At 42.8% G+C, this 12,935-nt stretch overlaps 1 protein-coding gene across 1 annotated transcript; it reads left to right on the plus strand.

Moving 5' to 3' along the window:
* Positions 1-3,925: 3,925 nt before the first annotated feature.
* On the plus strand, positions 3,926-9,247 carry LOC137140686 (HERV-H LTR-associating protein 1). Its single transcript, XM_067529198.1, has 10 exons — positions 3,926-4,029; positions 4,399-4,455; positions 5,087-5,167; positions 5,740-5,823; positions 6,196-6,279; positions 6,353-6,436; positions 6,531-6,587; positions 7,033-7,113; positions 8,229-8,464; positions 9,109-9,247. The coding sequence occupies exons 1-9, from the start codon at positions 3,942-3,944 to the stop codon at positions 8,396-8,398; spliced, it is 786 nt and encodes a 261-aa protein (XP_067385299.1). The 5' UTR covers positions 3,926-3,941; the 3' UTR covers positions 8,399-8,464; positions 9,109-9,247.
* The last annotated feature ends 3,688 nt before the right edge of the window (positions 9,248-12,935 follow it).

The following is a 12,935-nucleotide window of genomic DNA, read 5'->3' on the forward strand; positions in this document are numbered from 1 at the left end:
GTATGGTTCCTTCCTCTGTGCTAAGCCAAGTCAAACACATCCCAGACCCAACGTTAGCTCTGGACTGAACACAAGAGAAATTTCCTCACCAAGCTGCTTTTGGTTGTACCATAAAATGTGCAGTAAATGTGGCTGCAGTCGGTGTAGGAGAGATCCGATGTGTGAGGAGGCTCGCTGTGGTGAGTCTGCACATCCATGCTGAAAATCTAATGGCCTGCTCCTCCAGAACTCCTCCAGATGTCGTCATCCAGAAAAGATGCAGAGAGATGTTTAATACCTTTCACATACATGTACTGGATTTTATAAATTTGAACCACATAGGAAGCAGGTCAGACATGAAGCCGATATAGTTGAACAGAACAAGACAACTTGCTTTGTGGATTCATGAAGGTGTTTGGTCTTTTGGGCTTGTCCAAAGTTGGCACACGTCAGTGGCTACAGCACTTGTATATTTACGTTGTTTTTAAAAAAGTAAAAGCTTATCGGGGTTTGGAACTTTTAAAGTATCTGTGGATACTCTCGATGCTTCAAGCTATCGGGGGCTTCGATGGGCACAAAGTGCAGGAAAACGCTTTTAGAATGTTATGGAAATGGACGAAGACGAGACTAGAGATACTTTAAAAATCCCAAATGTAGAATTTGGACAAATACTTGACGACACCTAGCAGTGTAACAATGAGCTGTTCAGCACCAGAAATGGCACAAGATTTGTTACCGTGTGGATCAAGAAGCAAACGTTCCGTCTGTTTTTACAGGAAGACCTGAGAGAAGTCGGTACGAGGGTAAAATTACATGCGGTGCTCTTGTGTAATTGCAGCCGTTGGACCTCAAGAGAAAGAGAAAATGTCTTTTTATAAACTATTGGACATTACTGACTGTTTTGTGCAAGTTATTTGACAGCAGCTTTTTATTTATTTATTTATGTTCAGAAACAGCTTTTTATTAAGTTTCATTTACGGGAGGTGTGGACAACTTTACACTAGTGGCCTTCAGAGCTGTGCATCATTTTTGTCATTCCAGACTTTAAAAAAAATACCATTTCTATTCTGTATTAGACCACTTTGAGTATTTGTTTTGATTATATTATAATATGCAAATGTATTCCTACTTGATTTTTATTTTTTGTCTTTTCAATTGCACCAGTTATTAATAAAGTACTGAACTGCATATTGTGAGTGGGTGTTGTATAAACGCACTTAATGGTATAATTGTGTTAAGACTCTTAATTTGTAGCATTCAGTTACTTCCACAGTTCTACGGTGGCCACTGAGGGACACGTTGCAACTTAGGACAACAAACGAAATGCAAATTAACGAAACATCTAAACCAATTTTGCAACACGTACTGCAAATGCAGAAGACACAACACACTTCCTTCACTTGTCAACTTCCCATCACTGCGTCAGCCTTTAATTTCTGGACACAATTTTCTAAAAACTGGTGACTCGTTTAGTATTGAATTCGTCCAGAGTCAGACACATCTTTCCAGTCGTTTTAGACCTTTGTTGTTTTGCTCTTTAGGCTTTTTTTTGTGACTCTTACGTAATTAATGCTCCTACCGCAACGCAGGCCTCTTACGCCTGACATCATTCCTTCTGCTCATGTTCATTATAAAAGTCAGCACCGTGTTGCATTTTTCTTTTCTTTTGAGGAGGAAAAGGAGCCTCTCCCTTGTTTCTTAGTTATGTCTCAACGACAACTCCTGCATAGAGAAACTTGTAGGACCAAACGGAAATTACAAGGAGAATCTCAATTGTGTCCAAGCAGTAGAAGAGCAAGCTTTGGGCCTTAAAAAGTTGCTCTGGCCGAGTTTGTTCTGGCTTACAGAGGCATCACACTTGCTACCACTTATCTTATCACTTTTTCCCATTTTTGTTCTAATTATTAGCTAAAACTCTGGTCGTGTTTTCCCGGGGGGCAGCTGTTCCCAGGCCCTCAGCAGCCCCCCTCCTCCTCCTGCTGCCAGTTGCCGCTGTGTATCTGAAAGTGACTGCCAAGGCGTCCAAAGTGCCGCATTCACTCCCCTTATTCATCTTCTCCACGGCTCATATGTCACTCCAGCTGCTTTTTTTTTTTTTTTTTTTTTTTTTTTTTTTCTTTCTTTTTTTGGCCGTTTACCTGCACTGCAAAAAATGTTCGGAGCTCCTGAATCTGAACTTAAAACTGAAATTGAAAGCTTTGCCTTAAAAGCGAGTTTATTAAACGTATCTTTAATGTAAAAATAGACACGGTTCTCACGTCAAGCTAATGTGAGCTGCTGTAAAATATCCTGTAATGGGTTGCACCAATTCCAGTAATATTTTAGTGCCAAAGTGCAAAGAAGATTGAGACGACGCTGTTCACGATTGCTGTGTGGCGATGGCATAAGATGGTTGGCGGGTGTTGGGCTTTGGTCAGGTGCCACTCGTAGGCCTGATTGGACCACAGGCTCCTGAAACAAGAAACTAATAGAGGAACCCGAGACTGCGCCGAAACAGTCTGACAAAATATTTTAGAAATGAGCTCCAACTAAAACTGTGAGCATGAACACAAAGGAAAATCCCTTTAGCAGCTAAGAGTGGGGGCAATAAAAAAAAGGGCTGAATAAAAATGGCAGCTTCACATTGGCTACAGGAAATATTTAATTCAGGTATCTGGTTTGCAGGAGAAATCTTGTCATTAGTTTGATGCTGAGCCCAGGCTGAAAAATGAAGATTGTACTTAACCATTAAACAATGTGTCACCACAAGCTGAAGCTGAATTCACCCAAATAAATCCAGTTGATGAAAGAAGTTGCCCGTTGTAAAGACATCTGGGCGTCTTTGTTCAAATGTAGGCTGCATTTAGCCATTTGGCAGCATTTTAATTATTAACTGTAGAGAAACTTTTCCTCTGGTGCATAATAAAGCTCAGTGTAGCTGCATATTTTATGCAGTGGAGCTGGTGGAGAGGGTTAAGGATCAGTGCCCAGCCCCCCCACCCCACCCCACCTTACTGCTGCCAACCTGTGCTGTTCGGAGGAGGAAAAAAAAAACAAAGGCTTTGTTTAATCCTTATCTGAGCCGAGCTGTGTGTGATACACTGGGTGAAGTTTGATGCTGCTGGAGGAGTCGAGCAGGTACAGTAAGTTGTGTTTGCTGTTCTTTTTTTTTTGTTTTCCTACGCTGGATTAGCTGCTATGTAAATAATTATTAGAAAATTTCATTACCTAAAGATTTTGCGTTTCAGCTCAAATTTAAGCGGGAAAGACGGACTCGGTAGACTGTCCAAAAAAAAAGAATCAAAAAGCAAAGATGCCACACAACTTCAAACCTAAGAGTAAAAACATAGATGTAAGAGAAGTTTCACTGTCCTCCAATGTCTTAAACTGTAAGTTTGTACTTGATATAATAATAATAATAATAATGCATCATGTCAGTAGTTTGTACCAGTGGATGTTTTTACTACACTTTTGTTGATGGAGCAACATTTGTCTGTATGCACTTTATTAGCTATTTATGTGTATCGCTATTTTCTCTGAAACACAACAGAAACTCAAATGTGGCACCTTCACAAAGGAGGATTAGTTGCAGAACATCAGTTTTGGTTTGCTGAATCCAAAATCTGGCTGCACATAGTTGAATGTGTTTAGGTGCTGTTTTATTTTCCTCAACATAGGTTCAATGAGACAAAGGATGCAGGTTAGCTTTTTTTAAAAAATGCAAGTAAAGTTTGTGAACAAAAAAGTTTATTAGGGTTGGTTTTTTTTGTTTTGTTTTGTTTTTTTAAGTACAGCTTTGCCTTCTGTTTTCTACATTTGTGCATGTGAAGCGTTGTGCTCTGAAGGCCCCACTGATTTGAGTGTTGGGGTGACTTCATGATGACACCATTGTGCAAAGTTTACCTGATACTTCAGGAAACGGGGGGCCCACTGCTGACCTCCAGTAACTAATTGTGTCTTTGCAGCAGGGCTTCACCGGGGCCATGGCAGGTTTACAGAGAGCCACGCAGCGTCAATGCTTCTGCCTTATAATCTGCATTGCTACCATTTTACTCCTCCTTTTCAGCCATGGTAGGTCTGAACATGTCACGTTTGATGTCACTTTTTTTTTTTTTTTTTGCTCCTTTTGTTAAAAAAATGTTTTCCGGTGCAAGAAAAAATTGCTTAATTTCAGTTAAGTAGTGTTCACGGGTGTTTCAGTAAAGTCACATGCAGCTTCTCAGTTCACTGCAGGACAGTTGCATTGGGCCTAGTGTCGGCTGATGTGGTGATGGCTGCAGCTTTGTAGCTCGAGTGACTGTTGAGTGTTGGCAATTTCAGTTTATTTTTCTGCCAAACTGACCTTATTTCACCAGGATAATCTGATGTCGCCGTGACTTAACTCAGATTTGACACATAAAAAAAAGTGCTCCCATAAAAACTAGTTTCATTTGTCTTTAGCACTGAGGCGCAGACGGGAAGAAGACAGACACCGGAGAGAGATACTAGATGCCACAGGTGGTTCTCACTCTTCTATTTGGTAGAACTTTTTCTTTTTACATGATTTGCTTTTTTCACAGTATTAATTTACACCAAACTGTTTTAATTCACATCATTGGCAGTTTTTTCCCTCTGATATAACTGTTGCTTTGTTTGTCTGCTATATGACTTAAGGTAAAGTTACATAGTGCGTGTAAAGACTGAAAAAGGGGAATTCAGTTGTTAAAACACCAAGAGCTAAAAATTGTCAGTTGACCCAGAAACGTGTTGGTTGTCACCGTCTCATGGTGGAGAAACCGTACACACGAGGTACAGCTGCACAATCCTTTACAGATTTGATTTGACTTAAGTCTGATTGTGCATCACAATCCATGACAGGAAATATGTGTAATTCTAACGTGCACATAGGTCAAACATGTGTAGTGGAACTGATAAAACTTCATATCCGCCGTGAATGACGTCTTTTAATCCATAAAATAAAATGAAAACACTCAAACGGATCTCGTGCTTTTCAAATAGCCCCTAGTTAATTCCGTTCTGTCATTTTAGGGCATCTTTCAAATTAACAGCCACATTCTGCTGATGCTGCAAACTCGTTCTGACAGAGACTGAAACCGGCGACTTTTAACTTTCTGCTTTTATTTGCCAGAGGTCCCTGCAGAGTTCATCGACCCATCAGCCATCGACCTCACTCCCCTCGTCAACTCGTTAATAAATTCAAGCCAGTCGGGTACGTCACCTCTGATGCTGTGAGTCTGTCATGTTCGTCATCATGACGCCACACTTCACTCACATCGCACCGACACACCGAAGTTTTGTGCTTATCAAAGTCCCAGTTTCAGCATTTGGCGTTTTTGCACTGAAACGGAGGCCCTGACAGCTCACTGCACTGCAAATCATCATCATCATCATCATCATCACAACACAGGTGCAGCATTAAAAAACGTGCTGCAAAAAGCTGCGAGCAACTGAAAATACATTTGCGAATCACTTTTTAGTGACTTTCTACTGTCGTAGCGATGTTTCCGGGGGCCACTAAGAAGTGACATTTAGATGTGGAACTGTCGTGGCTTTCGCCGCGTGCTCCTTGATGCCAAATTGATGGAGTTGTTTTTTTTTTGTTTGTTTTTTTTACAACTCGCCTGTGTTTTGTCCGTTTGCAGGGCCGTGAGCTCCCGGGGCCACCGTGCAAACATGGTCCCACAGTCCCTCATCCATCCATGTTCCTAGTGTCGGTGCCTAAACGGAGCCGCGTAGGCTCCATTCAGAACCTCATTCTGCATCTTCTCTGTCTTTTCTCAGGCTCCCACCAGCTGTTCTCCCTCCTCAGTGTGACGTCCTACAGCTCTCTGGCTCTGCATAAACTCACCCTGTTGGTCTATAATAGTAAATATGTCCATCACACTGGCTCCTGCCTCTTCTGCTCCACAAGTAAAAGTGTTAGAAGAATTAATAATCAGCCATAGAGTTTGCGTTGCATCTCTCTTTCAGTAATCTGCCAGTGACACAACTCAGACCAGCGCGCATCACCGCATTGTTTCTGCAGTAAAAAGAAACCTGGGCGGTGGCGCCACTTAGTGGTCTGAGTGTGTAACTGCCAGCTTCATACTGTGTGTAGACCTGTGGATTAACACAGTTTTTCCTTTACTGCTGCTTATTGAAATAGTATCCAAGTTCCCCCGAATGAGCCGTGAAAGGTGTAAAATGAATACGTGTGACGTTTTACGCTGTAATGTGATTTTTTTTTTTGTCGTCCAGTTTCCAGCATCAGGAGTCTAGAAAGCAGCGTGTTCAGAAGAAGATTCTGTTACTGTGTCACAAACGATACCAACGACCTAACAGGTACTGGACCATTGGACCATTGGTGGTTTTCCTCTGGAGACGTTTTAACGCCAGTGACTTTCTTCCTGATCAGACTTTACGGCCGTGCTGTTGGACGTGATGGGAAACTCCACAAGTTATCTCCACGAGCTCTTCAAGTCTTCCTCCATACTGTCCGGTGTGTGTGTGTGTGTAAGCACTGCGTTTCCTGCTGATTACAATCCGGCCTTTTTAACTTGATGTAGTAACAGTTTGTTTTGGGGTTTTGGCAGTGAGCCAGAGGAACAACTCGGACTGCATTTACATCTGTGTGATGGCCGGTAAGATGGGTAAGTAGAGCCCAGTCCAGGGCCAGACGTGCAGGATCCGTTTCATTAGCACGATCGTCCCCAAGCAGTAAGTTTCATGTAGCCAGTTTACTGAATCCTTTTAGATTTGGTTTTGATTTATCTTGTTATTTTTTTTGTTCAGTGTTTTTTACCTCAATAATTTAAATGGATGGTTTCCGTCTTTGAATCTTCAACTTTTATCCAACGATTCTAAGTAGCCAAAAAAAAAAGAAAGAAAAATGATTCTTTTACTGTACCTGGATCCACTTCATAAACCAGTATCACATTGTAACTGGAACCAGCAACTCTTCACACACACACACACACACACACACACACACACACACACACACACTGCTCTCTGCAGTATTATTGCTCATCCTGTGAACACTGGCTGTCTCCACTATGGAAAGTGTCAGCATGTTGTCATGTGGGTTTTGTCCAGGCAGAGAGATGCCGGAGCTCTGGGAGGTCGGTGCCATCGCCCCCCTCTTCAATCTGACCATTGTTGAAGGACCTCACAGAGGTTAGTTTAAAACACACACAAACATGAATTAAATAATTTTTTTTTTCCAGAGTCATGGATGGATTCTTAAATCTGTCACTTCTGGGCCATTTCTAAGTCAAGAGAGCTCAGTTAAAGACATCTCACTTGCTAAGATCCGTTTAATGAAACTGGGATCCACGTGATCCTCATCCCCACAACAGAAGTCTTCTCTTGTGAATGTGTTTCTCTCGGTCAAACTATGTTCCTCTGTGCTCCTATTTGTAAGTCTGCATGAAGGGAAAACAGTCAGAAGAAATATTGGGATATTTTATACATTTACATGTATATTTTATACAGTTTTTGTATTGTATAAGTTGAATTTGTTTCTTTTTGGTTTTCTGTGCCTCGTTGACTGTCTGAATCGGTCCAGTCACTACAGGTGTTTCATGTCGAAGACGGTTAGAAGCAGAAAGACCCTCACACAGGAAAAGCAGGGTTTCTTATCTGGTTTCTTTGTGTGAGAACACTGTGCAAAAAAAGCTTCTGTCTCAGCAGTGAAAATGCGACTTCAGAGTGGAAACGTGAGACAAACTGTAAATGACAAAAAATAACCAGAACAAAATGTAGATCAGCCACTAAGAGATGGAAAGACTTCGAAAAGCAAATGTAAAAGTGGGACAATCTGACTCAAAGTGACCAGAAAGAGTGTGGGGCTCTTCCCTGGTCTGGAGCTCGGGAAAAACAGACTGAGCCTGATCACAAACTTCATAGTGTGAGCAATGACAGAGTTGAAGTGAAGGTTCCTTCAAGTGATGTCATCTGGAGGCGTTTTTGAGCCAGAAGTAGGGAGATATTTTAATTTTTTGTAGGGAAGACAGAGGGGAGATTTATGGCATTGAGTTACATCCACTACTCAAACAAGACCCAAAAGCAGCACGTTCCCCGTCAGTGAAGGCCTCCTTTAAATGCCACCTTAACCACTCCACCTTAAAACTCTGGTTGCTGAAGGGCTGCAACTTTCAGTTTGACTGGATGTCCAACTCTGAAAGAGTCCTGCTGGTTTTTAGTCTTCTGTTAGTTAAACCCCACCCCTCTTTAGTTTCTACAAAATGCCACATGCATTATTCACTGAACTTCTCTGCTTCCTTTTCAAGTAGGTAATATCTCCGCCTTCAGACTCCCTATCGGTGAGTCATACGAGGATTTTAAAAGACCTCACTCAAGCATCTGTTGCCACCTTCAGGACGCCGAAGAGCCGTTTGATTCACGTTTTCTAAATGTCTATTTTAAACCTCAGAATGGCACCAACTGCCCACGAATCTGAGTCACGTCTCTCCATCTGGGACGAGCTCCATGTTAGCCAGCAGCAGAGTCCAATCCACTGCACATGGTGAGTGATCAGGCTCGTTCTGTTACACTCAGACTTTAATATGGAAAGAAAATCTGCACATGATATTATCAATTACCACATTATGCATGTAACAGTAAACTGCAATGTTGCTCCCATGTTTGTTGTGACTATTAGCAGTCAGTTAAAATCTGTTGATTTGCTAATAAGTATTGTAGCAGGTGTTAAGTTTACTGTTCACGTGGATCTGAGTAAGTGTGTATTTGTGAACGGTCTTGTGCTTTAGCATCTCCCAGTCCTAACGTCATTGTGTGTTGACCTTTTCTCAAAACAATCTTCAAAACAATATCAGAAAGAAGAATTCAAAGAATGAATTAGTAAGAAGTAACTATTTAATGAGAGTTGTGGATTTTTTTGTGGAGTAAATTTTGTGTATAATCCAAAATGTTCATGAAAAACTATGCTTCTCTTCATGTATGTTAGTATTAAATCACCAGCATTGTGTGTGTGTGTGTGTGTGTGTGTGTGTGTGTGTGTGTGTTCCATATACAGCATTTCCTAAATCAAATGAAATGAATGTGACATCAGGGAATAAGGCAAAATATGCTGGTTGCAGGGCTGCAGATTTCTTCAGTATCAAGCTCCTCATCATGTTTTCAGTTCAGTCTATAAAGGTGTTTTTTCAGTGTCACCAAAACCTATGGAGGAAACAGCTGCTCCAGCAGCTGCACAACCACTGGCAGCAGCTCAGCAACATACAGCCATCACAACCCAAGGTCAAACTACAGTGAACGGACTGAGGCCAACAAAAATGGGGACGACGCAAACCGTGTTGGCACGAACGTCCACACCACAAAGTGGAACCACAGAGACGCTACCAACACGAAGAGTGACAACGACGAGCCAGACACAGGCTACACAAACACTAACCACAACTGTTCTGCAACACACCACCACTGGGTCGGTAACAACTGCCCCAGCTCAGTCAACTGCACGTGCGGCCCGGCAGTCCACAGCGTCGCCCACACCCACCACGTTCTCATCAGCCATTAGTCCGACCACAGCCTCACATCTGCTGACAACAACAACCCAACGCACTTCAGCAGTTCACCCGTCAAGACTCGCACTAGTCCACCCCAGCGCTGGACCTACGGTGGCCAGAAGGACAACGTGGCCTCTGAGCAGGACTACAACACCCAGCAGGCCTGTGGCAACAGAGAAACCAGGTAAAGAGCTCCTGGTTCAGTGGCTTTATCATTAAGGAAATCATTCACATTCTATTAGTTTCTGAAATAGTGGTAATGCTGAATGGTCACCACTCTTCTTTCTGCAAACTGCTTGGAGTCGGCGTGCGGACCTTGCAATTGACAGATGCTGCACCGTGTCGAATGTTATCAGGGTCAAAACAAGTTGCTATTTGAAGCTCGTTTTTCTTTGCACTTTGTGTGCGGATGTTGCAGTGTGTTAGGTTTGTACCTGCGAGCGCGTTTGCAGTGCGGACATCAGGATGGACGGGTGGAAAGCGTAAATTAGCCCAAAGAGGTTTTGTGGCTTGAGAGGAAACGCATGATGACACATCATGTTTTGTCTGCGTCATGTGCTCTCTTGTTTTTGTTGTACTGTTTTCCACTGAATAGGAAGCAAAATGCTAAAGAATGAGCCCTGAAACCTGCGTGATGTAAAAACATGTTTTCAAGGATGCTTGATAATTAATTGTAGCTGTTGCTGTGCTCAGGCTGCTCCGCTGTGGAGGAACAGTTTGACTCTGGCTGCTGACCTGCTCTCAGACAAACAACTGTAATTGCATCAGATCCGTGCGCTGCCATTTCTGGACACACCGGCGTTGGCGACTGACTCAATTTTAGCCCAGGGGAAGGTGTGTGTTATATCTGTGTGTTAGAGCATGGGAGGAGACGGAGAGAGCGCCATGTTGCAGGCTGAGATGGTAGCCATGGTAACGCCGGCATGGTCTACTTTAAAAAAAAACCAAAAGCTTTGATGGATTTTTTTAGCTGCGGCAAATTAAAGCCAAATTTTCATTTGTCCGTTGCATGATCAGAGGTCCGTAAATCAACACAACTTTAAGGATCTAAAAAATTAAAAAATAAATATGACACAAAAGACTAGATTATGTAAAAAAAAACAAAAAAAACAATGCGTCTGTAGGTTGATTTGCTGGTTGATGTTCGTTGGCAGTGAGGTAAACCAATCAGTTTACATGTAAGCTTATTATAGGCTTTAACTTTTGGCTTAATTTGTCAATGTGTTACACATCAACGCGCCCGCGTTCCCCAGTGGAGCCGCCAGATGGCAGTAACATCACACCGTAGAATCAATGGCTGCTCCCCCACTGAGTTCTGCCTAGCAACACACACACATCCTGTGCAATTTGTCACTGGGTCATTAGTGTGCAATAAAATGCACATTGACACCCTGCTGCACATCTCACGTGTGTGTGTGTGTGTGTGTGTGTGTGTGTGTGTGTGTGTGTGTGTGTGTGTGTGTTTGTGTTTGTGTTTCTGAGTCTCATTGATAGACTTTTGACACACACACCAGTGATATGATCACTGCAGAGCGTTATTGTCGAGTCTTTAGGGCAAAATGTGGAAATGGCTGCAGGTTTTACAGCTGATTTGATTATATCCCATGTGTCAAAGTGTCCATGAGCAAGACACTGAGCCCCAAGTTGCTCCTGGTGGGTAAGGTGAGCAACTTGCATGTCAGCCGGCATCGTGTGTGTGTGTGTGTGTGTGTGTGTGTGTGTGTGTGTGTGAAGTGCTTTACAGTATAAACAGACCCTTTACAAGAACGACCTGCCATCGCTGTTGTTGTAACCAGTCATGTGCTTTTAGTTTTGTTTTGATTTTTGTCAACTGCAACTTTTTTAGTAACCCTCACCATCTTTCTTTAGCGCCTACATTGAACCTTAGTGTCTCCGTGCCCAACCCCAAGCATGTGCACAGTTGTAGTCCAGGACCTTTGACCGTGAAGGAGGACATTGTTAGACAAACTGCATTTCGTAGGAGATGACCGCTGCCATGTTGGTGCTTGGTGCCAAAAGGCAGCAGTTTTTACCCACCTCCCAACATGGGGGGCGCTGCCTCTGAGGATGGAACAACAAGCATCCTGGCTATTACGTCTCAAATGGATCAGTTTGTCTGCATGTGAGATTTGTGTGCATTGAGCAGCAACTGATGCCGGTGGTTGATATTCACCAGTTCATGAAATCACTGCGTGAAACTTTCTTTCTTTAGGTTTCTGGGTCTGGTAACCACCACAGTAAGCGTTGCAAAATGACCGGATGACTGCAGAAAATGGAGGAGCACGTCATTAAAATTCAGTTGAATATGTATGTTTATGGTAATTAGGAGCTCGTGTACCTGCAGTGCATTAATAATGATTAGAAAATGCATCAACAGCAGTGATTTCTGTGATGGGAATTTAGGACTGAAACATTGTAGAAAATGATTGCAGTGAGAGAATTGGAAGGATGGATGTGATGATTTGCTGTCGGCTTCAGAGGTTAATTATAATGTCTTTATTGTTTTAAGAGCAAACTTACGTGATCATCTTTTATCTTTGTAATTAACTTCCTAATTACTTCTGTTGCGTTTTGTTCGGAAGCAAAGAGAAATTTATTAAGCCGCTTCTAAAACCCCGTCAGTGTGACACAACTGTTCACAGCTGGTTTGTGACTGACGTGACCTCCCACTCTGTCTGTTGAGAGGTTGTCCTTGGAGACGGGCGGAGCTCACAGGTGAGCGGGTTTCCGGCAGCACGACGACGGTCAGCGCTCACAAGCTGCAGCCCTGCGTCCTCGAGCTCTGCAAGTTCTTCTCTCAGTGCCTCTGCAGACCGCTTAGCCACAGGACACGCATGAAAAGGTTTCTGCAGCTTCCAAACATACCTGCCATTTCTGCACGTGACGAAGTGTGTGGTTGATGCTACAACAGGGTTCGTCTTCTTGTCATAGATACTGTGACGACAGCCACCTCTGGTATGAAAAACACACGTCCGAGGTGTGTCGGCGCGTCAGGAGAGTCTCCTTCTCCAGAAGTAAGTGAAGTGAAATCCACAGCGTCGTTAATTCCTAATCTGTCCCCAGCTTCTCAGTTTGGCTCATTGAATTCCTCAGACAATGCAAGTCCCCAAAATGTTGCATGATCCCAGCTGCCAACACTTTGAACCAGACATCTTATAGATAGAAATACAACAGTCCTGCAGTCATGAGGGTGATGATGTTCAGTCGTGCTGCATAACAGAACAGGGTTTGTGTTATTCCCAAACTTTTTTTTTTGTTGTTGCCCCAGTCCCAACGTTTTTTCAGATGCTCATCACATTCCAAAAAAAATAAAATAAATAAAATCCTTACTTTTCAGATTAAATTGATTTGCTATTTACCATACGACCCCCATCTAACCAACGGGCCTGTTTGTTGAAACTGTGCTCCATGTGGGGAGGCAGGCGCCTTTTTGGCACCAGACATCAAAATGCCTTCGCCCCAACTATTAGA

The sequence above is a fragment of the Channa argus genome, chromosome 14 (assembly GCF_033026475.1).
Source record: "Channa argus isolate prfri chromosome 14, Channa argus male v1.0, whole genome shotgun sequence".
NCBI lineage: Eukaryota > Metazoa > Chordata > Actinopteri > Anabantiformes > Channidae > Channa > Channa argus.